At 37.2% G+C, this 26373-nt stretch overlaps 1 protein-coding gene across 1 annotated transcript; it reads right to left on the bottom strand.

Moving 5' to 3' along the window:
* Positions 1-3631: 3631 nt before the first annotated feature.
* On the bottom strand, positions 3632-25728 carry LOC143884670 (putative LRR receptor-like serine/threonine-protein kinase At1g56140). Its single transcript, XM_077388352.1, has 23 exons — positions 25445-25728; positions 22377-22554; positions 22021-22266; positions 17213-17284; positions 16891-16962; positions 15419-15490; positions 15242-15310; positions 14908-14979; positions 14741-14812; positions 14552-14623; positions 14100-14171; positions 13922-13987; positions 13517-13579; positions 12897-12941; positions 12650-12711; positions 8779-9155; positions 7989-8184; positions 7516-7686; positions 6618-6736; positions 6160-6370; positions 4830-5061; positions 4576-4726; positions 3632-4253 (listed from the first exon to the last, which is right to left on the bottom strand). Exons 1-23 carry the CDS (start codon positions 25569-25571, stop codon positions 3864-3866), a joined length of 3207 nt encoding a protein of 1068 aa, XP_077244467.1. The 5' UTR covers positions 25572-25728; the 3' UTR covers positions 3632-3863.
* Between the last annotated feature and the right edge of the window lie 645 nt (positions 25729-26373).

Raw genomic sequence — 26373 nt, 5'->3', positions numbered from 1 at the left:
CTCTCTCATGGGATGATCCCAACCGTCCATTAAAGGGCCACAATGCCCCCCTCTCTCTCATGGGATGATCCCAACCGTCTATTAGAGGGCCACAATTCCTCTCTCTTATGGGATGATCCCAACAGTCCATTAGAGGGCCACAATGCCCCTCTCTCTCTCTCTCTCTCGTGGGATGATCCCAACCGTCCATTAGAGGGCCCCAATGCCCCCCTCTCTCTCATGGGATGATCCCAACCGTCCATTAAAGGGCCACAATGCCCCCCTCTCTCTCATGGGATGATCCCAACCGTCTATTAGAGGGTCACAATGCCCCTCTCTCTCTCATGGGATGATCCCAACTGTCCATTAGAGGGCCACAATGCCCTCTTTCTCTCATGGGATGATCCCAACCGTCCATTAGAGGGTCACAATGCCCCTCAGGTTCGTGCACCTCTCTCCGGTATCCTCTTATTCTGAGTGAACCTCCTCTCATAGGTTGGTAGTCTCTCCCTTTCAGTTGTTTAAACCCTTAAGTTTTTTAGAAATCTATGGTTTAAAGCCTTAAAGTTTGGTTTAAACCCCTAATTTTTCCCAAATTTTTCACAGATTATTGGTTTAAACCTCCAAGTTTGGTTTAGAAATTTAGTTTAGAAAACCCTATATTTTCCCAAATTAGTTGAGAAAACCGTATATTTTGGAAAATCAATTTAGAAAACTCTATAATTTTGTCAAATCAGTTTAGACTCAAACCAATAAGTTAGGGTTGGTACTCTCTCTCTTTCAGTTTGGAAAATCAGCAACTAAAACCCTAATTTTTTTTTAGAAATCTATGGTTTAAAGCCCTAAAGTTTGGTTATGTTTTTTAGAAATATATGGTTTAAAGTCGTAAAGTTTTGTTTGAACCCCTAATTTCTTAGAATTGTATGGTTTAGAGCCCTAAAGTTTGGCTTAAACCCCTAATTGCTTCCAATTTTTTCACAAATTTTTTTCGACCCACAATTACGGGCAAATTCTTCCCGCCGATGTATTCAAATGATACCGCATCCTTTACAAAGTCGTCGACGTGTAAGATAAAAGAAGCTCTTCGTTCTACCGTTCTTCTGTTTACACAAAATTAAACCATTGTCAAAATAACCAATTGAAAAAAAATCATTCAAATTAACAAGTAAAGCAGCCATTTTAGAATTATGCACAACTTCAACCACTACTAAATCTCCATAAAACAACATAAACCACTACTAAGACAATTCGGGCCACTTTTAAACACTCCAGACCACTACTAAGTCATGACAAGGAAATATGAACCACTGCTTATCCTATATAAACCACTTATAAATTCTATAAACCACTGTTAAGCCAATATAAACCACTTATAAACAGTCTAAACCATTGGTAATCCTAAATAAACAACTTATAAACACTCTAAAACCAGTGGTAAGTCTATATAAATCACTTATAAACACTCTAAACCACTGATAGGGTTATATAAACCACTTATAAACACTATAAACCACTGATAAGCCACTCTAAAACCACTGGTAAGTCTATATAAACCACTTCTTACCCTGTATAAACCATGTATAAACACTCTAAACCACTGATAAGCCTACATAAACCACTTATAAACAGTCTAAACCACTGATAGGCTTATATAAACCACTGTTTACCCTATATAAACCAGTTGTAAAAACTCTAAACCACTGATAAACCTATATAAACCACTTACAAACACTATAAACTACTTCTTACCCTGTATAAACCATGTATAAACACTCTAAACCACTGATAAGCCTACATAAACCACTTATAAACAGTCTAAACCACTGATAGGCTTATATAAGCCACTGTTTACCTATATAAACCAGTTGTAAACACTCTAAACCACTGATAAGCTTATATAAACCACTTATAAACACTATAAACTACTTCTTACCTTGTATAAACCAATGATAAACACTCTAAACCACTGATAAGCCTACATAAACCACTTATAAACACTCTAAATCACTGATAGGCTTATATAAACAACTGTTTACCCTATATAAACCAGTTGTAAACACTCTAAACCACTTATAAGCCTATATAAACCACTTATAAACACTATAAACTACTGCTCACCCTGTATAAATAATTTATAAATCCTTATAAACCAATTATAAACACTCTAAACCACTGGTAAGCCTTAATAAACCACTAATTATGATTATAAACCACTACGGAGGATTCTTAACCAAAGAAGCTATATAAACCACTTATAAACACCCACTTCAGTACCGGTTTATGGTAGTGAAATACTGGTTAAACTTAAGAAATTAGTGGTTTACAGAAAAATAACAATGATTATAAAGTGTTTAAAGTAATTTAAATAAGATTAAATAGTGATTGAAGGCTTTCTGCAATGGAGGACAGTAGTTTAACATGGAAAACTTTCATTCAAGTTTATAAACATGCCTTATAATGGAAAGAGAGGGGAGAGGGGTAAAAATACACACATTTCCATTAAATGGAAGCTTTCTGCAATGGAATGGTGGTTTCTAGTGAAGATTTTTAAGATTTCCAAATCCAATAACGTTTTTTTCCAATATTTGTTGAAAATGGAGGCGTTGTGCAATGCAATGAAGGGTTAGGAAGGCTTTCACATCTAAAAATGAGGTTTTCAGCAATAGAATGGAGCTTTTGGCATCTAACAATGGAGGTTTTTGGGTTTCAAAAATGGAGGTTTTTGGGTTTTTCATACGTACGTTTTTTTGGTAGGTGGGAGGAAGAAGAAGAAGAGGGAAAAAGGTGGGTTTTGGGATTTGTTTTTCTCTAAATGTAATCATTTCAAAAAGGTGATTTGATAGGGAGAGAGAGAGAGAGAGAGAGAGAGAGAGAGAGAGAGAGAGAGAGAGAGAGAGTCAAGGGCATTTTAGTCATATGCACTCTTGATTGGTGATTTAGAAAACACCCCTCTTGAAATGTCATAGTCAGTAGAAACCCCTTCTATTTGGTCATTTTCCCTAAAACAAAATGAATATATTCGCTCCCTTTTCTTCTCCCGGCCACCCTCTTGTCGTGTTGATTGTAGAAAGAGTAGTCATTAATGCACTGGGGGGGGGGCTTGAGGAAGGAAAAGGGGCAAATATATCACTTCCCAAAAAAAACTTATAGTGAGTGAGCCCCACTAGTTTAGATTATATGCAAAATGGAACCAAATGTAAAGCATGTTTAAGAGCTGGTTTGACCTCCAATTATCCTAATCTCAGAGGATTACTCAGTTTCTACCAAGGTCCTTGAAGGGGTTAATTTGTCTATTGTTTTGTTTAATCTTTTAACCAAAAGGGTAAAATTGGTAAAGAAAAAAAAATTAAGTCGTTTAAGGCAGTGAACGGTAGTATTAGGAATAAAGAAAGTTTTATGGGGATTACAGTAGATCACTTTTGATCTAGGGTTTTTTTGTAGTTTTCACAAGAAACAAAGCCTAATCAAATGAAATTGGCACTACCTTGTTTTGATAATTGCACCAGCTCATCTTGTCTTTTATCATTTAAATAGCTGTCAAAAGTTATTCCATTTCCCAAAAAGCTCTCAAAGCCTAATAATGAAGAAAAGACGATATGAGTTTGTGCAATTATCAAAACATGGTAGTGCCAATATCAATATCCAAAATATATTAATCCCAAATAACAACCAATATTCATGTTCATCTCTAGATACATTACCATCACAGTGTATGAAAGAAACAGAGCCTAAAGAAATGAAAAATATAATAATCCCAAATTACAACCACAATTCCTGTTAATCTCCATATAAATTACCATCACAACACATGTACTCACCGACGAATGTATAAATGCACACATATCATATATGTATACCTGTAAAGACAGTTTGAATGGTAATCCTCATCGTCCTTCTCCGATGGTATCGTGCAACATAGGTCGAGTGATAATAGGTGAGGCGTCTATTTGAGCTACCGAGCTTGTATTTAATGAAGTGTTACCTTGGCTGCTAGAACTTATCCCAGTTGAATCTCTAGAAGTATCAGTCATGAAGTTTTGTATATCATTGAGTTGCAAATCTGTTAAGTAGCCAGGCCTCGACGTAACATTACTCACTTCAATGTCTCCTGACAGCATGCCCACAACACGTGACATGCGTGGGCGCAATGCCGGTGATGCCTGAGTGCACAGAAGAGCTACCCCTATCACTCGAATAGCTTCTCCTTCGTTGAATTCAGTTAACATTGGGTCGACTAGTTCCAATTCACGGTTGTTTTCATGTAGATACCATGCCTGGTAGATAATAGAATGAACAAGGGATTAGTTACACAATAGTTTTGATAAATCATAAGCAGATCAGTCTTCCATGGGACAATCTATCATGGAATGTTAGTCAATAATGGTAATTCACTATGTTTATTAGAAAGAATGATGATAAAAACAGCTCATGATCAGTTATAATACACCATTTTCACCTATATATAAGTGCAAGAAAGGGGGGAGGGGGTCTATATTTCACAACCATGCATGGGTTCATCATTGTTTGTTATAAAAAAAGAATTTGAGTTGCTAGCCTTTTGATTCTGATTAATGGATGGTAAGTAAAATTACTCACCCATTCAAGGAGATATATCTTCTCTTCATCCAAACTTGAGTCTGAATTCGGCCTTCCACTAAGCATTTCAAGGGCAACGACCCCAAATGCAAACACATCAGCCTTTTCTGTTAGATGCCCACGCATGGCATATTCCGGTGCAAGATACCCGCTTCAATAGTTCCAAAGACCAGTTTGAGTTGTATTGATATAAAAATCTTCTAATAAACAACTTACGAAACCACAAATGAATGGGGACAGTTGGCGGTGCTTACATTGTTCCTGCTACTCTAGTGCTGATGTGTGTCTTCTTATCATCGTAGAGCTTGGCTAGCCCAAAATCTGAAATTTTAGGGTTTAGATCGGAATCAAGAAGAATATTGCTGGCCTTCACATCCCTGTGCACTATTCGGAGTGTTGACTCTTCATGAAGATAAGCAAGGCCTCTTGCTGTTCCCAAACATATCTCATATCGAGTTGACCAATTTAGATGCAGATTTTTCTCCCCTGAAATACGACGACAGCATCTGCATAAAGATTCTAAATAATGCAATCTATAGATGCGACGATAAAGGTTTAAAGCGGGATTACTGTCTGAGTCAAAATTGACTATGTTAGAGATAGCATATATTTCCTTCATATCTTGTATTTCCCTTCGTTAAGGGTATTATTGTAACTTCCGATGGAAGTCACTTAAGGCTCTGTTCAGTTGTGTTTGTCAGGTCAGGGGAAAAAACATAATGTTGCAAAGAGGAAGCATCGCTGCTTAGTTGAAGTTATTCGTACACTCCTGATTGAGATGTAGATACCTACGTGTGTTGTTGTTCTTACTGCATATTATTTGATAAATCATTTACATTCATCTGGTTTGAATTCTAAGTCTCCGATTGCATGTTTGGATTTTGGCCGCTCTTCCCCTTGTCATTGCTCTTCATGTGTTTGGGTGTGTCTGTTTTGTTAAAAAACTAGAACATTTTAGAGATAAATTGCGCAATAGGTCCATTAAGTGTGTCATTGTAGGATACTCTCATTCCCAAAAGGATACAGGTATATCAATCCTATCACAAGAAAGAGAGGGAATCTCATATGAATGTGAGAACTCAAGGGCAAGTTCTTTTCAAGAGCCAGTGACCGATGTAGTACAATCTCATATGGAGGTTGTAGATGAGGTGGATCAACATAGGCGAAGATGGAATATGCAAAAGTTGTTAAAACTTAAACATATCCAAGGAGAGGGAAAACAGGGACTGTTCGTGACCCAAGACCAGACATATGAACTAAGGAAGAGAGTGAATTCTACTGTTTGTGATCCAAAATCTGATGCAGGTGGGGCCAACTTCAATGGGAAGAAGGTGGGGTCCACTTATGTATGATGAAAGCTTAACTTTTGCTGATTTATATGCCTTTTTTAAGTCCTCTAGTTATTATGTTTCTTTTTGTTGAAACTCATGCACCCAGAAGATGACTCTTCATTAAAAAAATTCCAGAGCTGTGGAGAGGTAATTTCAACAAAAGAAAATAGGACATCATAACACTACATAAGAAAATAGCTAATCAAGAAAGGGAAAAAAAAAACTACATAAGAAAATAGGACTGCCATCATACCAAATACTGCCTGGTCAAGGCTCTTGTTCTCAAGGTACTCATAAACAAGGAGCCGTTTATCTCCTTCGATGCAGCACCCAAACAGCTTCACAAGGTTCTTGTGTTGCACGGCAGATATGGTAGCAATTTCCGTTACAAACTGACTCTTTCCTTGGTGAGATGTCACTGAGAGTTGCTTCACAGCCACTATCCTCCCATCTGGAAGGGTACCCTGTCAAATAACACAATTATCCAATATAATTGTAATGATCCTATTTTCATATAGAGATGTATGTATTTATGCAAAGAGGCATCTATGTACATATATACCCTTCTATAAACAAGTCCGTATGTGTGCACATTAGCTGATTCTTAATTAATATGTCACTCAGGTAGTCATTTACATACAATCCTCTCATAATGATGTTGAAAGAGTTCGCTGTTTTTCAGGCTAACTACTAGAAAGATGCTAAAAATACCTTATAAACTGGTCCAAATCCTCCCTCCCCCAGCTTATTTGCAGGATTGAAATCTTCGGTAGCAGTCCGAAGTTCGGAATAACTGAAAGTTTTTTGTGTCGCACCCATTCTCAGAATCTCTGTAAATTAAATTAAGTACAGTTATAATGAGATCCAATCAATTCAAAAAATACCCCATTGCACGAATATGTCTATTATTCGGGCATTGGTTTCTTTGAAAACAACAATAGAATATCCATTCTAGTATATTTAAATAAGGAACCCATATTGACCACTTGTTTAAATGCTTTTCACCCATCACTTTTATTTAGAATTTTTTCATTCGCTTCTTCTACTCATTCTAAACAAAAACTCCATTGTACAAGCCAATGAATAAATATTCTTGATAGAAGTTATGGAGGAAACTACCAAAACATGCTGGTAGCAATCTCATTTTTTATTTAATTATTATTAGGCATTAACACTTTTTTTTGTAATGGCAAGCAAAGGGTGAAAAAATCAAAAATATAAAAGCTACTTGTATAGAGGACCCAAACTCAAGACGGAACCAAGATAATAGTTACCTCATTTCTAATATGCTTGGTATATGTATGGGTTCATGGTTCACAGTTTCCTAATAGTTAATTTACGTGGTAGATCAGTATAGGCTTAGTCAGTTTGTTTTCTGATAGCTAATCTGCCTCTTTTGGTTTGTAATTTATTTTTGTTTTAATATTTTGGGTTTATATGAAGGAAAAATACATTAGTAATATATATAGATCTTTTTATTTTATTTTAAATTTTGTTTTAAAATTAAATATAATTATTAGTAACGTGCTACCATGGTCCGGTTACAATTCTGCAACACACAGAAGTTTAGATGTTGGATTTATTTCTTATTTAGCAATGTCAATATTACCTTCGTCTTCATTGATTTCCTTGCTTTTCCTTCTCCGTCTCAAAATGAAAAATGCAAAAACAGATATAAAGCTCACAACTCCAACAGCAACAGAAATTCCGACAACCAAACCGGTTCTGTTTTTGGTTGACGAGGTGGTTGGTGGAGAGTTACTAACAGTTGGAATGAAATCTGAATAAGGACTCAATAATTAGTAATCAGCATTGAACTATTGAAAAAACGTGGGGCTGTCTGGGTGCAGGAAAAAGAATTTTATGGAAACTTTTTTCCATTGAAAATTTTTCCATTGTCTAGTAGAGTTTAAATTTTATTAGAAAACAGGGAGTTTTATCATTTTGGAAAAAATATTCCATGGAAATGAGTCAACCAACCAAATGCTGGAAAATGTGCTGGAAAACTCATTTTCCATTGAAAGGTTTTTCCCTCCATCCAAGTAGCCCTAGTAAAATCAGTCACTATTTTTTATATGTTACCTGGAGTGACGCTGATGGCGGAAATGGATGGCCCATAAGTACCTTGATCTGGTATGCAGCAAGTCCCCTTTCCAGCCCAAAATAGATGGATTTCAAGGAAATTTTCAGTTACCTGAGCTGTGAAAACCTTTGGAACAGCAATACGAATCCCACCTGCCTCGTCTCTTATATCAAAATCTTTATGGGCAAGACTTCCCTGAAGCATTAATTAGCAGATCTTTAAAATGAAAACATTTTGAGAATGAATTAATAAAGTGCAATTGGTTACATATTTTGCAATAAACCATGGTTCGAATTATTCACTTTCATGGACACAAGATCTGTTGTTTTTCCTTATTCACTTTCAATATCCAGTACATGCGAGAAACAGGTAATCCACAAAAGGAAATAAAAACCAACAAGTTCAATAAAGAGCCATGGTGGTAAAATAAAAACGACCTCATTTCTGGTTTCATTGACCATCTCTTTCAGAATAAAAGCTTAATATATAGATTAGCAGTGAAGAATTTCCATTAATCATAACTCATCCCAGGTAGATAGCAATGATCGATCGAATTTTCCGGTTCAAAATTTTATTGCACTATTAAAAGCAATAAATATGGTCCAAGATAGCACAGGTTAAACATGCAAACCAACCCTTGAGCACATGACCAAACAACATTTGTGTTCTCAAAAACTTTCAAGAGGCACCACTTTATAACAGTTGGCGAAAAAATGACAGAGAATAGCGATTCAAAAAACAATAAAATCTAACAATCTTGGGAAATATAACCTATTTCAGAGCACATACCTGGATATAAATATCAAAAAGTCGCCTTCCGACACTCTGCCAAGTTTGTGAATTTTGGAAAGCTGTCTCAGCAAATTGTAGGTTTACAGTGTAGTTTCCATTCTCAAGCCCTAGACCATAGTATCTTAATGACCCTGGCGATATCCGTGCTGTCTGGAACAGCTCTGAGTCCAAAGTATTTGTAAATTGTGATGAAGTGGAGCTTGTATATGAAACATTAGAGTTTTCACCAAACCGTCCAACATTGCTAACTGCCCAATTGTTTGCGTCAGTAACATAATCTGATGCGGCACCAAGAGTTTCACTATCACTCTCAAATACTGTGCCACTAGAAGATGTCTTCTCTGGGCCACCACATTTGATTGCAAATGAAGAATCTGCAAACCAATAAAAAATGATCTATCAAAAAACGATATGATGTTTATTGGTGAAATATCACATTTTTCCTATGTCAAACACTTGTCTTTAGATAATGAAAGAACAGGAAAAGGTCAGTTGTATGTCATCTCACATTGACAGGAGCAATGGGTCCCCAATAAAAAGTAGCAGGACACCATGAATTTGTTAGGGTCCCATTCCTTGCACCTACTGTCGAGAAAGGTGTGATGTGAGCTGTGTATGCCTTTATGCGAGGCATGGTAAAAGCTCTTCTGACATGCATGTCTGAAGCATAATGCTTACGAGGAATATTCCTCAACTATGAGGTGCATGTGAGACATAAGCTTCTCAATCTAGATGATAAATTCCGTAACTTAAAACAATTATTATTATACTTTACCACTTGAAGCCCTAATATGCCTTAGTTAGGGTTAAATGTGTAGAATAAATTTTTTTGAGGTGTTTAATTGGCCCAAGGCTCAAAATGTCGATATAAGTCCACATATAAACTACTAGTATTGTTCATATCTTTAAGCCCTTTAAGCCATAATATGCCTTAGTTAGGGTTCAATGTGCAGAATAAAAGTATTTCAGGTGTTTATTCAACGCGAGCTTCAAAATGTTGATGATACATATAAGCATGGTTTAAAATTTCGGTTTCGGTAACTGTTTCGGACCCCATCGAAAACCGAAATTCCAGCGAAATCCGAAATTTTGTAATTTGGTTTGAAATTCCAGACCGAATTTTTGAAATTTCAGCCGATTTTTTGTTACACTTTTTTTTTAATAAATAATGGCATTTAATCAAAATTTCGGACTGAAATTACCAAAATTTCGGTAAATGGCGAAAAATGGAATTTCGGGAAATTTCTGATTTCGGTCTAAATTTAAAACCATGCATATAAGGTGATATGGATTCTCATGATCACAAAAATTGAGTGATACACAATCTCAACCACACTTCTATGCTTACTTATTTTTAATTGCTTTTGGCGAATTTACTTCAACTAAAAATTATGATTTGATAATGTTAATGGTATTTAGTAGGTTTGTACTTGTTGGCGAGTGTATCGGTTGGATGTCTATCTACTTGTTTGTCAAGGTTTTTTTCAGTTACTACAAGAACTAAAACTGTAGAAACCATTATTCTGAACAATTAATTAACTAAAGAAATGATCTAATAAAAATAAATTAAGGACGCGCAAACGTAACTGCAGAAGTACTAACAGGCGCCTACAATTTAAAAATAATAAACACCAATCTTCCATTTCCTTCCAAGTCTATCTTTGTCTCCTTAATAATATATATTTAAAACCAGATTTTACATGGTATCAAAGCAGGCTTGATCAAGGTCTATGGACAATGTTGGTCCAACAGAGGTACTTCCACTTCCTTACAATTCTATCTATGTTTCCTTTCTTAATTCCTTACAGTTCTATCTATGTTTCCAATCCTCTTCCTTCCTTATCAACCCAAGTTTCCCTAGTATCCCTCATCTTGATCATATTTTCTTTACCATATCAATGTTTGATCATCTCAAAACCCTAATTCAATCCTTCGCATATCCCAAATCAAGAAAATCAACCTTTGCACACCCCAAGCCCTAAACCCAAACTTTCAAACACTCCAAATCCAAAACCCAGCTGATTTGTGAGAGAAAGATTTGATGCAAGCAAATGGAGAAGAGAACGAAGGTGCAGAAGAGAGAATGCGTGGAAAAAAGAGAGAGTTTAGAGAGCCTAACTCCCAAATCCCACTTAAATTAATATGAACAGCAATCTTTGAACACCCAAAAAACCTTCGAACATCTCAAAACCCATCTCTTATTTTTTAATATATGCAAAACTCATTACCAACCCTTCGATCAACCCAAAACCCAACCTCAACCCTTCGAAACACTAAAACCAAAATCCTTGTGATCACCTAAATACCCAATCCCTACCTCTCGATCATCTCCAACATTCCAACCCTTCCAACCTTCTTCACCCCCTCGAACAATGTAATTCCTTCCCACTCCCATTCGATCAACCAAATCTGTTTCTGGGCTCATCATTGATAATCTTTCTTTCCCTCAACTTCTCTCATGGCATCAACCAAATCATTGTTAGGCCGAACCACGTTAAAATGCTTGTGTCCCTTGTTGCCTTGTATTGCTTGTGTTTGCTTGTGTGCTTTTCCCTTTTGTTGAGAGAGCCTCGAGGGTCGGACTAGCTGTCTATGTTGGGAAGACTTAGGCCATCATGGGTTGCCTTTAAATAGGAGCAAAACGGGGACATCAAGGGAATAGAATAAGGTGGATTCTTTTGATTTTTTAATTTTCAAGGGATTTAATTTATTGTACCTTATGTAATCAAAGTGGCTGTTCAATTTCATAAAATAATCCCTTTCAAGGGGAATTTTAATTTTTTTTTTGTTAGGTAAGCTGGGATCGAGTATATGACCTTGGATAGGAGAGAGTGGAAGAAAATGATCCATGTACATGAACCCAACTAGTGTCAGGATTAGACTTAGTCAATTTGAGACGGGTAGATTCTTTCATGTTCATCATGAAAATTTTCTAAAGGATTAATTAGCCAACCCCAACTGGTTTGGGACATAGGCTTAGTTGAGTTGAGTTGAATTGAGGTAAGCTGGGATCGACCTTGCGACCTCAAGGTTTAGAAACAAAGCCTCAACCATTGAGCTATAGGCCCAACCCCAAATTTTTATAACACACACACACACACACACACAGGAAATGGTTTGTGTGCAGCTGCACAGATGAGTTATCTGTGCATGGCTCACAACCCATGGGGGGGCCACATTTTTGGGGGGACCCAAAGCATTCATTTGGAAGGTCCTTCCATGGATAGGGTGTGTACCAAAAATCAGCCCTATAGGATCATCCTAACCCAATCAAAGGTGGAGGGGAAAATGGGCAGACACTGTTTCTGCCCATTTTTTCCCTCCACAAATGGCAGGGTTAGGATGATCCTATAGAGCTGATTTTTGGTACACACCCTATCCATGGAAGGGCCTTCCAAATGAATGCTTTGGATCCCCCAAAAAATGTGCGCCCCCCCCCACCCCCCCCCCCCCCCCCCCCCAATGGTTTATGAGCCATGCACAGATATGTGCAGCTGCAAACAAACCATTTCCTCATATATATAATAATAATAATAAAAAAAAAAATTCAATTTATATCCTTTCTTGCCTTGTGAATGTATGTAGTATACAAATAAATTCATGTGTACAGCACTTCCCATAACTTTAAGTACAGAAAATAATAAGCTCTCACATTATGGTGGTGTTTTTATAAAATGATAATAGGCTCCCTAACTCATACTTGAAATGTTTCTGTTCTGTTGATGAACAGGCTTAAGTTAGTTAAATGTGTATAGAAGCCAATTACATACCTCTATAGATAGAGCAAAAATAAGCTCTCACATTATGTACAGAAAATAATAACTATAACTAGAAAGAAAAAAAATGATGAGGGAAGAGGATGACTTACAACGTGGAGAACCACGACTGCAAGGGAAGTCCCTCTGAAGACAATTCAATCCTTGAAGAATACTGAATAAACAAAAATAATGTCTTGAGAACCAACTTTAATAAAAGCTACTAATCAAAGATTCAATACAACATGGATATCACCAAGTCGGAGAAAGGTGGTATCCTTCTCGCCCAATTACTATTTCTTAGGCATGCTTTCATTTTTGATAGGCGAAGATAAAGTAATTCATGGCATTAATAATCACCTGCTGTTGGAACTATCAATTATGAAGTTGTTGACTACCAAGTTCCTGCACAGAACACAACGCAGGGAGCTCATAATCAATTTCGTGGATATTTTTGAAGAAGTGTGGAATATAGGTGCCTAATAGAACAAAGCAGCTTCAGTGTGATTATTACGATAAACCAAGATTTTAAATTTCGGCCAAAACACCGAGATTTCGGATTCCAGTTGGGACCGAAACCAAAATCCCTTGAAACCTAATTTTTGGCCATAATCTTGGAAAAAATGAATTTTTTTCCAGAAATTTACTATTTTTCCGAAATTTCGGCATATTAATGTAATTTCTTTTTTTCCCGAATTTCGGCCAAGGCCGAAACCGAAATTTAAAACCTTGCGAGAAACACCCAGATTCCAGAGCCAATGGATAGAAATACTAAAGCGTGGTGGCCACGTCATGATTATAACTGCTTGAATCTGATTCAAACCATGTCAACATAACAGAAGAAGAGACAAAGCGGGGTGCTATTCAAACCGATGGAGAAGTTATATCGGAAACATATAATGCTATCCAGTGTTACATTGAAACTAGAAAAAGAAAAAAGAAAAGGTTAAGGAAATGAGCTCTCTGCGTGTTCCACCTACAGTTGAAAACCTTGGGTAACCCAAGAGGGAAAGCTTCCTGATAATTGATTGTATGACAAATCTCTGTGCACACAACATATAACAGAAAGTCAATATACATTGCATGAAAATATGATCAATGGTCATACTGAATCTTAAAAAAATGATTCTAGGTAGCCTGTGCGAGGTAGGAGGTATGGATGCAGTCAGTTAACAGATAATATATGGTACATTTATAGATAGAGGACAACAGATTATATTATTAACTTTCATGAAAAAGAATGGATGGATGGATGGATACATTGATTTACTCCATAAAATTAATGACATATCACAAATGAAACAATGGAGGGGAGCCCAGTTAAGGAAAAGAGAGAAAATATAATTGGGATTATCGACTTAATACATCAAATTAGATGAACATACATATTGAGAAGTGTTGCATGTTTTTCCGAAGGCAGGGAACCATTTAAATTATTATTTCCAAGAAACCTGCTCATTGACATGATCAAAGGCAAAAGAAACACATAGATCAAATAATATTTAGTAGAGCATGTTAGAAGCTTCACTAAACAAATGACCAAGGCCAGTTATAGATTCTTACAGGTAAACAAGCGAACTTAAATTGAAGAGAGAGCTAGGAATTTGTCCAGTTAAATTGTTGAAGCTCAGATCCCTACAAAACTAAACAACTTATGGCGACAGAAAAAGAAAAAGTTGAAGTAAGACATTCTAATGTTAGACAATGCCTTTCTTCAGTGAAGATCAGTAGAATCCAGATACCACCAAGGCAGATTATATGGACTGAGAATACATAAGAAGTTCTTATTCAAACATAAATACCATGCACGAATCACATACAAGGTCTAAAATTTCGGTGTCGAACAAAGCCGAACCAAAATTTCGGCCGAAAATCAGTTAAAAAAACAAATTTCAAACTTATGCCGAAATTTTGGAAAAAAGTAAATTTCAACCAAAATTACCAAAATTGCCGAAGGTAGTTTCGGATTTCGGTCGAAATTTAAATCCATGATCACATATAAGAAATAAACTTACAGCTGCCGCAAAGATTGGTATTCTCCAATGCTGGAAGGAATGGTACCGGAAATCATGTTGTTTCTCAAGATTCTGAAGAAAACAAGAGAGCACTTTGTGCATGTTATTGTGATTTTCAGACGCATGAAGACAAACAGAAGGAATTTTCAAATCAGTATCAGAACACAGATCCGGATCATGTGATCTTACAAGGTACTCAAAGACTTCATTTCCCGAATAAATTCCAATGATGAGCTCCCATTGGCTATGTCACTTATTCGCCTATATATTATACAGTATAGTCAAAGAAATGTATAGTGAAAAGTGAAAACACAGAAGAATAAGTGAAGATATATTTAGCGAACATAAACACTTACAAATCAGTCATTGAGGTCAAATTAGAAAAACTCGAAGGTATCGAGCCCTCAAAAGAATTTCCTTGAAGCCTCCTACATGAGCGTTTGCATAATTTTGCATAATTAGAAGCCTTTAAAAGATTCTTTGATGCTATATCAAGTATTTTCATAGTCCTGGCCGTATGCAACGGTAAGAAACCGACTTTAACTAGACAAAAAGAAGCATCTATAACTGAAATCATATACACAGATCTCTATATGAAGGACATAACTGGATACTGAGTTTTAACATCTAGAGCAAGAAAGAAGATAAAAACTCCGTGGGATGAGTGGAAAACTCTCATAACTGACTTACAAAGAAATCACACTCCAATTCCCAATAAAATCAGGTATATTGCCTGTGAACTGATTGTCTGATGCCCACCTGAAACCGAATGAGATTATTCATGGTAAACAAGCATGATTTTTCTTCATACGTATAAAGAACCAACATGAAAATTTAATCTTATTGAGACGAGTTATGAGCTTTTACACAGTTTGCAACTTCTGTAGGGCAGCAAATGTTGAAGGAATCTCACCACTCACTCCAGAACTGTCAATGTATCTGTCAATGTGAACATAGCTCATGAATCCAAGTATATGATTTCCTCCCATTTCTATCCTCATGAATTTTTCATGTTCTTCTGAACTTTAAAGATTTAGAAAGATAACGTAGAGTCACCACCAATGTAGGTAGTGGTAGTTGGTGACACTCAAAAAGACAAAAAATAACCGGAGATATAACAAAGATTTTTCACATATAGAAAACTAGAACTATCATGTCATTAACTATTCTTGTTCCATCATGATATTTTATATACTAATGATCACAGATATATAGAAACAGACAGATGCAGTCAAGCTATCATTCAAAAAAAAAAAAAGATGCATACAATCATTTCAAGAAACATGTATTTAAATACTTAATAATAGATTCTCAGATACATTTGTGTGGGCAGCTGTTGTACAAACTCCTTCACATATACATTATGCATCACCCACTACTTGAGAAAATTCTTGTGAAACAGATGGGACGCATTTTAAAGCTGTTTATATGTTTTCTACACTATGCTGTATCACATAAAGGAATTGTTGTCCAATATAATGTATGTGATGTAAAGTCGGTCTTTATTTTGGTCGAACACATGGCCTCAAGAAAGGATCCGAACATCGGTTTGGGTCTGTGCTTCAGTCCTCGCTAAGGTGATAGTACTTCGTGTATGTGTATCAAGGTCCATTGAAATATTATAAAAAACATATAAGTTTTATGGCAAATCCGTAGAAACAATGAAAATTTACGATGGAACTTCAGGAAATGCTAGTATAAGCACAAATACACACTTAGAAACTATCACATAAGTAAGACAATCATTCATAATGGTTTAACAAGATCAAACACGTAGTCACATACAAGATCAAACACTTAGTAACATGCACGCATAAGGTTCATTCCAAACATAGATACTTCACATGTTTTGAAAGCTGATGATAATACCATTTCATTTTCTTTTCATGTTACACACTTATTAATGGAATGACCATTTAATATTTCCTAAATACATGGGTTTTTTGTTTATGTGGGTTCATGCAATGAATCAAACTTCAAACTCTGGTCCGAACTTACATCAGACGTCGACAGCCACAGAAGTGGATATATGTTGGCTGGAATCGACACATTTACTCTTTAGAAAAAATAATGAGATATCCTTTTTTGTCACTATAGAACTTTTTTCGTATCCTTTATTCACACCAACTTTTTAATTGTTCCAAATTGAGCCAACATGCAAAAGTGCATAACCTTTATGACATTACGTCAAAGTAGATAGCCTTTTATTTCATTTCCCTTCAAATGTATTTAATTCGGAATTTATGGTCTACCCATAAAAAAATCGAGTGAATTTTCTAACAAATTTCATAGCATTTACTCAAGAAGGCAGTAGCAGAAAGAAAAAAAACTGAACTTACAATTGTTCTAGATTGGTCAAATTCCCAAGCTGATGAGGGAAAGGACCAGAGAAGTTATTTGAGCCCAATCCCCTGCACTTGACAGTTTACAAGTAGTGGTCATTAAATTTTAATGTAAACATACATGACAATTTTATAATTATTATGATTGGTTTGGTTGGCACATGCACTTGACAGTTTACAAGTAGTGGTCCCCACATTTGACAAGTGTATCAGAGATTGGATGATTTTTATAATTGATTACACTAAAACATGTATGTTCGGTGCATTCTTGATCTTAGCATACTTAAAAAAGTGAAACAAATTAGTAAGGATAACTTACAAACTAATTAGATTTCGAAGGTTTCCGAGCTCCATTGGGATGGCTCCTGTCAACGCATTGATACCAAGGCTCCTAATAAGATACAAATAATTGTAAGGGCGAAAACATAATAAAGTATAACGACAAAAAAGGGAATAATAGGAGAGGGATCAGATGGATACAATATGCATTGATATTTTGTGCAGTCGATACAGAAAACAGCAACAATAGAAGAACTATTATGTGTATAAACTGTACACCACTATTAGGTGCATACTCAATCATCATGGAAATAAATAGTAGATAGCCTCAAGATGGTACCAAGGTTTTAAATTTCAGTTTCAGTTTCGGTCGCCATGGGAACGGAAACGTTTCAGTTTCATTTGGAAATTTCAGTGTAAATCCTGTAAAATCACAGAAACGTAAAAAAATATATAGAAATGATAGAATTTTAAGATGAAACTTTGGGAAATACTAGAAAAGGCACAAATACATACTTAGAAACCATCCAATAAGCAAGATATCTGTCCATAATGGCTTAATAATATCGAACACATAATGACAAAATGAGATCCACTAATGCACGACATTTCACATGCAATCACAATTCATATGTAAAATCATTGATAATTTAGTGCATACCACATCTCACATGCAAATCATAAGAAAACAATTATGTAATACATACCGATATAATATACCACTAATGCAATTACGATTTTGGTTTCAGTATGTGTTTCAGTTTCGGGATCGTCTCAGTGGAGATGGAAACGAAAAGTCCAAAGACATTTGGAAGCGAGCTGAAACCTTATATTCAGGAGTAAATAACTTGACTGGGATGCGTGATATGTACTCTGAATTCCTGAATTTGAAGCGTGTAGACAAGTCAGTTTCTGAATTCTACTCACAGGATGTGACTTTATGCGAGCAGCTTGATATGTACTTGACATTCACTACTGATGTCACTGTCTTGGCCAAGCATCAGCATGATTTGATTGTTATTCAGTTTCTAGATGCTTTGGGGCCAAAGTTCCTATACATGAGCAGATTGGTTTAGGATCTCTTCCCTCCTCTTTTTTTTTAAATTTTAGGGTCTCTTCCTTCCCTAAATGAGGTGTTTTCTCGAGTAGAAAGTCTATGAGAGTTGAGGGTTCAAGTGAGCCTTATGTTGAGCCTTCAGTTGGGTTGTGAACGTAGTGGTCGATCTGCCCGTAGTAGAGGTTGTCGTGGTCGTGGAGATGACTGTGATTCAAGGGGAGGCCGTGGTACTGGTGGTGGTGGAACCCGCTTTTGCACTCGTTGTTGTATGGATCATCACTCTGTCGACTATTGATATGATCTGCATCCGAAGTTACGGCCTTCTCGGTATGCCAATCATGCTTCAGTTGCTGCCTCTGATTGCTCAGTACCACCGTCATCTGGACAGGCTGAGCCAGGCGATTCTCTAGTGATCTCTCGTGCCGAGTATGATGAGTTTTTTAGGTCTAAGGACAAAGACAAGCAGTCAACTGCCACTTCAACACAACAAGGTAGCACTAGCACTTTCTCTTGTTTCCTAATTGCTTCTGGGTCATGGCTTATTGATTCAGGAGCATCCAATCATATGATCAGTAAAGCCAACATACTTTCTTCCTTTCAATTATAGTCTTCATCGAGTCATAGTGTTATCTTTGGCTACTGGGACTACATCTCCTATCTTAGGAGTAGGTGTAGCTTCCCCCCATTCAGGTCTTTCATTATCATCTGTCCATTGTGTACCCAAATTTTCTTTTAATTTAATTTATATTATTCAGTTAATTTAACATCTGAATTGTTTTGTTTCTTTCTTTCCTTCTTATTTGTTTTTCAGGATGTGAAGACTAGGACGAAGATTAGTTCGGGTCGTGAGGTGGATGGTGTTTACTAGCTCGATCAAACAAGGGAAAGTGCAGCCCTACGAAGCTCTGTTAATTCTTTTTAGTGGCATTACCGTTTGGGCTTCCCTTCAGTTAAGAAGCTTTGGAAGTCGATCTAAGTGTCAAGTCCAGTTAGTTCGTTTCAATGTGAGTCCTGTGAACCAAGAAAATACCATAGGGTGTCCTTTCCCTCCAGGGTAGATAGTCGACTCTCTCATCATTTTCAGCTATTCCATTCTAATGTATGGGGTCCTTGTCAAACTCCATCTTTGTTTGTTTTTGCAATCAATATTAGTGTTTAATTAGATGTTTAAGTACTGATAATGCCGGGGAATACTTTTCTACTTGTAATGGGTTCAATCCTTCTTGGAGTCGCATGGAATCCTTCGTGGAGTCACATGGTATCCTTCACCAGTCCTCCTATGCTTATGCATCCCAAAAAAATGGAGTGGTGAAGAGAAAACTTTGATACCTTCTTGATATGGATCGTTCTCTCATGTTTCATATGAAGGTCCCTAAAACCCATTGAGTGATGTTGTGCTCACTGCTTGCTTCCTTAGTAATTGCCTACCTTATTCTGTGTTGGATAGTCAAACTCCATTCTCAGTGCTTCATCCTTGTGGTAACCCTTTTCCTTTGATCCCACAAGTACTTGGTTGTGTGTGTTTTGTTCATAAATTATCCCATGGTCTAGACAAGTTAGATCCTTTTTCTTTTTCTTTTTTGAATGGTTTAACAAGTTAGATCCTTGTGCAGAAAAATTTGTTTTCCTTGGGTGCTCGCGTACTGAAAAGGGGTATGAGTGCTACTGTCCCACCTTACGCAAGGTCTTTGTTTCTACTGATAGTACATTCTTTGAGATTGCCTCTTACTTTTCTGAATATGAGATTGATTTTGTTTGTGACAATGGTCTACCTCTTCCCATTCATTCCTCCTCTTTGGATGTCTCACCTTCTCAACTGCAGGTTTATACTCATGGACCTCGCAGGATTTGGCAAACTCATCAAGATGCACCTGACTCCAATTCACTTCCACTCACGCAATTGTCTTCACGGTTTGAAAGGTTGTTGTTCCTCTTGATTTTGTCATTGCCAATTCTCTAATTGCTTCTCGGACTCGTTCACATACTGTCGCACATCCTCTTTCTCACTCTGTTTCCTATGATCGTATTTCTCCTTCCTATCAAACCTATCTCTCTACTTGTCTTCTGTTGTGCCTCCCCAGGTTGGCGTGCCATGCCCTCTACAGAAGCAAAGTATCAATTGGCGTGTCATGCCCTGTGCGGAAGCAAAGTATCAATCTATGCCTGCCACTTCAAGAGAAATTGTGTGCTTGTGTTGGATTCTCTATGTTTTTTTTGTATCTCTTCTTCTAAAATACCTCTTCAAAAAAAATAAAAAATGCCATTCATATTTTTACCAATCCAATTTTATGACAACACCAAGAGTATTGAGGTCGATTGCCACTTTGTTCGTCAATTTTACTCCAAATGATTGGTTACACCTCCATACATCTAGTGCATGCATTAATTAGTGGATATCTTCACCAAGGCCATGATTCTAACTCGGCATGACTTTAGATTTTGAAAACAGATGCTTTTATGGACCTAGTGAATCAATCTTTTTGTGTGTGTGTGTGTGTGTGTGTGTGTGTGTGTGTGCGCGTGTGTGTGTGGTGGTCGTGGTGGTGTGGTGTGGTGTGGGCCGCGGGGGGAGATAGCTCGCGTATGACTTACATACACAACATAATGGTGTATATAAGTTGTGGGGTTGGATTACAATGCACATGACTTATATACATGTGTGCATAGGGTATATAGATCACTTGGGTCAGATTACCATTATGCTCGATAGTTTTGTCTAGAACCCACGAGCAACTTACGTAGTTTCGTCTTATTTTAGTTATATAAAGGACAAAGTTGTGAGCCCTAACTTGAACTCTTCCTTCCAAAATAGTTAGTGTGGTTGGCTCTTCCTTATTCTTTCTTCACACTTCTCCGTCTCCTCCCCCTCCCCCCCCCAACAAATTCAACAGGTCTTGACATCCAAATCCGAACTCATCTCTCTCTCATTTTTTGCATAAACATTTTCGTCATGGAATTTGATTCATGCTTATCCTTTTTCACTTTGTGCTTATTTGCCCCTAATGGATCTACATGTATTGAGATGTTTGGAAGCCGGAAAAATTGAGCATTTGTGAATTTGGATGTTGGTGTGGAAATTATGGAGGACGGATGGATTGACAAGGAAATGTGAAATAGAATATGGTAAACATTTTCCCATCTTAAGAAATTGTAGAAAATAAATAGAAAAGTGATGTGGAAGTCAGAGTGCAGATATTATTGCCCTTTATGCATGGATCCTTACATCTCACAATGACTTAGACGTATGATCTATGTATAAAAGCTTGAACTCGAATGAAAACTCACGCAAGGTAAATCCAAGTTCACTCTGGTGAGTAATGAATGATTGGCACGACTAGTTTTCATTGGCCCAAGTAGTCAAGGGAGTCCTCAATTGAGTCCGTATAGCTAAGCATAAGTGAACTCGGGCAATGTGACCCAATGATTCACTCCGTGAGTTTTTAAATAGTGGCACGACACAGTGAAAGAATTCATATAAAGGAAGAACAAACCGGCTTGTGACAATACCATTTCCCTAGCATCATCATCATCATCATCATCATGTAATAATAAGCACTACCATGTTTTGATATTTGCACTAACTCACCCTGTCTTTTTCTATCTAACCAGCTGGCAAAGGTTATCACAGTTTCCAAAAAAAAAAAAAAAAAAACTAAAAAACTCTTAGAACTTTAGAAGCAAATGAAGAAAGAACAGACAAGTTGAGTTAGTGAAACTATCAAAACAATGTAGTGCTAATATCAGTAGCCTAGTAATATGAAGAACAACGAGGAGGAGGAAGTGCTACACACATGTATTGCATGCCAGTTAAATTGCCGATAAATGGAGGCAAGGGACCTGTTATGTAATTTTGACGCAAATCCCTGCAAGGGAAAAAAGAAAAGAAAAAGGAAGCATAACTCAATAAAATAAAAAAAATGGAATCAATAAAAAAATGGAATAAAGAGGAAGGAATATATTGATACAGATTGGTGAGTCGAGTTAAATTGGCGAGCTCTGGTGGAAATCGCCCTACTACACTCATTGAATATACTCTCCTGAAAAAAGGTGACAAAATCAAAATAAAATACATATATCTGAATCATGGGGGAGAATAAGTAAGAAAATGAATGGGTGGGGCGTGGGTTAGAGGATATATTAAACGTACAGTTGGGTTATACGGCAGAGGGTGCCGTCAACAAAACTGCAGTCACATTTAATAGCAGGGTTGGTGTCGTCAATTCTGGTGGTATCCACGGCACTTCCACTGCATATATCACCGCTAGTATTCCAGGTACTGGTAGCAGTAATTTCCCATCGTCCAAAAATGGAGTTTAGAGCCGAGGCTGCATCAAACACACCATGTTATAATAAACTCTGTCAAAGAGGTCATAGTAAACTGATATATCTGGCCCTCTTTTTTACTTGGGACACCCCTACTCTAGTGGAAAAGGATAGTATCACTTCTTACAGCCATCGATTGGTGGGCCCCATCTCCACCAGATCACTTATAACCTGTTTGTTTAAGATTATGACAACCGATTTGGGCTCAAAATTAGGTTTAAACTCACAATTGGTTGTCATAATCTTAAACGAACAGGGCCTAGATTTGAACTGTTTGAGCGAGGGGATTGATGGGCCCATCCCAACCAGATCACTTAGATCTGAACCTTTCACTTTATAAGTCTTGCTTTGGATCTCACATCGACCCAAAAATCACGCAAATCATCTGCTCCTTTCATCCAGCAGTGTGCGTGTTTTGTGGGTTGCCTATTGGCCCCGCTTGGGGAAAGGGTTAATGTCATATAGACCTGGCAAACGGGTGGGTCGGGTCGGGTTACATGCGGGTCATGTGGGTCAAAATGACCCGCATTCCTACGGGTCATTTGACCCACCTAGTGCGGGTGGGTCAGGTCGACCAGCAGGCTACCCACATTTTTTTACCAAAACAATGTTTTTTTTTGGGCGGTGATAAATTCACCCCCTTATATGTATGAATTCACCTCCTAATTTTCAAAATGGACGGTACAGCCTATACGACATAGGACGATCCAAACAGTCCATTTGATGGGCCATGACGTAAATAGATTGTGCCCCAAAAATTATTGCCATAGGATGATCCCAACCGTCTGATCTATAGAAGTTTCCATATTGTGAGTCCCTCTTTAGATCAGAGGGTTAGAATCATCCTATGGTAATGATTTTTTACGCATAACGTATTTACATCATGGCCCATCAAATGCACAGTTTGGATCATCCTATGGTGTGGGCTGTACTGTCCATTTTGAAAAAATGTGGATGTATTCATGCTTAGTAATGCCCTCTTTTAAAATAAAAATATTAAAAAAATCCAAAAAACCCGTGGGTGCCTGCGGGTTGACCCGACCCGACCCATGTTTTTGCGGGTTGGATGACCCGCAGTTCAATTTTGACGGGTCACTAAAACTCCGAACCATGACCGCAAATTCGAGGGGTGGGTTGGTTCGACCCGCGGGCACGGGCTTTTGCCAGGTCTAATGTTATAACCACAAAAAGTACTCATTATTGGATGGGTGGCGGGATTTTTGGGCCATTGAGCCCTATAAATGGACAGTTCGGATGAATAGAAGAAGGTACCCAAACTACCCATTATGCCAGAAGTAAGTGCGCTCCAGTATATAAGAATCAGGTCACATCCCACTTATCTTTCATCGTAATTAAAGTGTTACATTTTTCAACGTTTCAACAAATAAAAAACGGTGTCGACATTTCTTTGTTTGGCTTTCAATGTCCAAGTTGGAATGGAAATTAAAATTATGGAACACCGCCTCATGGTTGAGCAGCTTGCCACTTTCTAATTAATAGACTAAACCTCCAATTACATATATATTACAATTAATATATACATAGAAGGACTTGATAGGCAATTTCACTGAAAGCCATTTAGCGGGTCAATTTTGCAAGATAGAACAGCCACCTCATGTGAATTAAACGAATAAGACAAAATTTACTAAAAAGTAAGCTCGTACGCCAGTACTCTTCTGCAAAAGTGAGCGGCGTCATGGCATTCGGCCGAATTGCCCAGCAAATTCTATTTTATATTGCATTGGAAAACTTGGGTGGCTCTCAAAGTCATTTGAAACATTATCAATGTGAAACTCCCTTTAGCTATTAAATATTTCAGGGAAAGGTTTCTGAGGTATGGTGCAGCCTGAGCAGCCCTCTAAATACACCATCTCCCATAGTTGTTTGACTCATCCAGCCCATTCATTGTATAGGTTATAGGTTAGGATTATAGTTACGGTTATAGGTTATGGTTATGATTTGTGGAGGTTTAAAATGGATGGCTAGAAATTAGGCTCCTATAGATCGAATGGTTAGGATTATAATATGGAGATAGTTTGTTAGGAACAACATATCTATGTGATGTGCTATATAGAGTGAATGAGTAGGATGAGTCAAACAACATGGAGATGGTGTATTTATAGTGGGTTGCTCAGCCTCAGCTATAGCTGAGAAACCTCACCCCCTAAATATTTTATACATGTAAAATCTCTCTTTGGTTATTAAATACCTTATAGATAGTTGACAAGAGAAAACAGGTCAGAATAATCTAATTCTAACGCACCAAACACTTGGTGTAAATGCTATGCAACACACATCTACAAAGGAAAGGCCGACGCCTCTGAATCATCTGTTGGTGGGTGCAAATAGCATATACACAGAAAGATTGCCGTCTATGCTAGTTTGCCAGTTTTCTAAATTCTCTTCCTCCAACAAAAATATAACCTGATTGTTTAAGATTACGAAAACCGATTGTGAGTGTCAAACTGATTATTGGACTCAAAATTACGTTTAAATTTGAGTCTAATAATCGGTTCAGCACTCACAATAGGTTGTCGTAATCTTAAACGAACAGGTAAATGAAAAAAATAATAATCTGAAACCATCCCACCTCGGTGTTCTCCTTAGTGAAATTTTAAATTGAATTCGATGCGGGTTTCAGACATTTGTTTGGAGAAAAACTAATGTAATAATAAACTAGAAGAGGAGACTCAGAAACAGAAAGAAATGAAGTTCATTTTCTTTGAAGAAAAGCACAAGCACATTGAAGCTTTAACTGGGTTTTGGGTATTTGGCAGAAAATCATGAAAATTTCCAATTAAATTAGGGGGAAAAAATTTTTTTACAGTGAAAGCTCGTTTTCCTTTCCATGAAACTGTAAATTTCCGAAAATCAGAGCTTTCTGAGACAAACCTTCAGTTGGATCTGTTGTAGTTGTTGTGTTTTGAGCTTGGGATCTTTCCACCTGGCACAAAAGGTAAATACAGCAAAAACCAAGGACAAGTATGGAATAAGATGGAGATTTTGACAAGAGCTTCATCTCTGTCTATGAACAAAGATCTTTCCTTCAACTAAGTTTTGTGCATAACACTGGACATCAAATAGAGGAGATGAAAAGACAAATAGCCTTTTGACTTTTCAGCTTGGGCGGCTCAATGGGATAGAATCGCTCTTCTTGAATCTTTCAAACTTAGAAATGTCGAGATGAGAAACAAAGGACCCGTGTTTTTGACATTCATATTACCAATCACGAGTACTTCAAATATTTTACAGGGATTTGCTAGGGTCCATCGCATAAGGCATTTCGCCGAACATTGTTCCATGGGAGAGCAGCCACCCCTCATGAATAATGACAAAATCTGTTGGAAAGTGAGCCTACGTGGTTGCTCTCTCATGCATCATACATTATGAGAAATGCCTTTTGCGATGGACCCTAGCATAATTTCGAAAATACCCCTCCTTCAGAGTGGCTTGAATAGGCCCGTCAGAGGACTCGACAAGCCCAAATTTTGATTACATTTTGTATTAGATCCGTCGGATTCTATTCGATTTGTAAGCTTGCTTTGCTTGAGGGCCAAAAATCATTTCTATAGGATGATCCAAACCCTCCAATCTGTAGAGGTTTCTATAATGCTGAGTCCCTCTATAGATCAGAGGATTATGATTGTCCGATGGAAATGATTTTCACAGAACAACCCGTTTAATCTGTGACCCGACAAATGGATGGTTTGGATCATCCTATGGAGTGGACCATACTGTACTCATTGAAAAATATTGTTCCAATCTATAAAGTTGAATCCACTAGGCTCTGTTCACTTGACTTCTTGAGGAAGGAAAGGAGA

The sequence above is a fragment of the Tasmannia lanceolata genome, unplaced genomic scaffold (genome assembly GCF_043159265.1).
Source record: "Tasmannia lanceolata isolate RefF3 unplaced genomic scaffold, GAP_Taslan_0.1 ptg000008l, whole genome shotgun sequence".
In the NCBI taxonomy this organism is placed as follows: domain Eukaryota; kingdom Viridiplantae; phylum Streptophyta; class Magnoliopsida; order Canellales; family Winteraceae; genus Tasmannia; species Tasmannia lanceolata.
Note: the sequence above shows the minus strand (reverse complement) of the source record. Positions and strands in the feature narration are given on the sequence as shown.

What these genes read in the sequence shown, in the direction of transcription:
- LOC143884670 (XM_077388352.1), bottom strand. Translation starts at nt 25,571, where the DNA reads ATGAAGCTCTTGTCAAAATCTCCATCTTATTCCATACTTGTCCTTGGT. An exon ending in TACCAATCTTTGCGGCAGCT is followed by an intron (nt 14,172 to 14,551) that starts GTAAGTTTATTT and finishes TTAGTTTTGTAG; the next exon opens with GGATCTGAGCTTCAACAATT. An exon ending in CCTTGACCAGGCAGTATTTG is followed by an intron (nt 5,062 to 6,159) that starts GTATGATGGCAG and finishes GTCGTATTTCAG; the next exon opens with GGGAGAAAAATCTGCATCTA.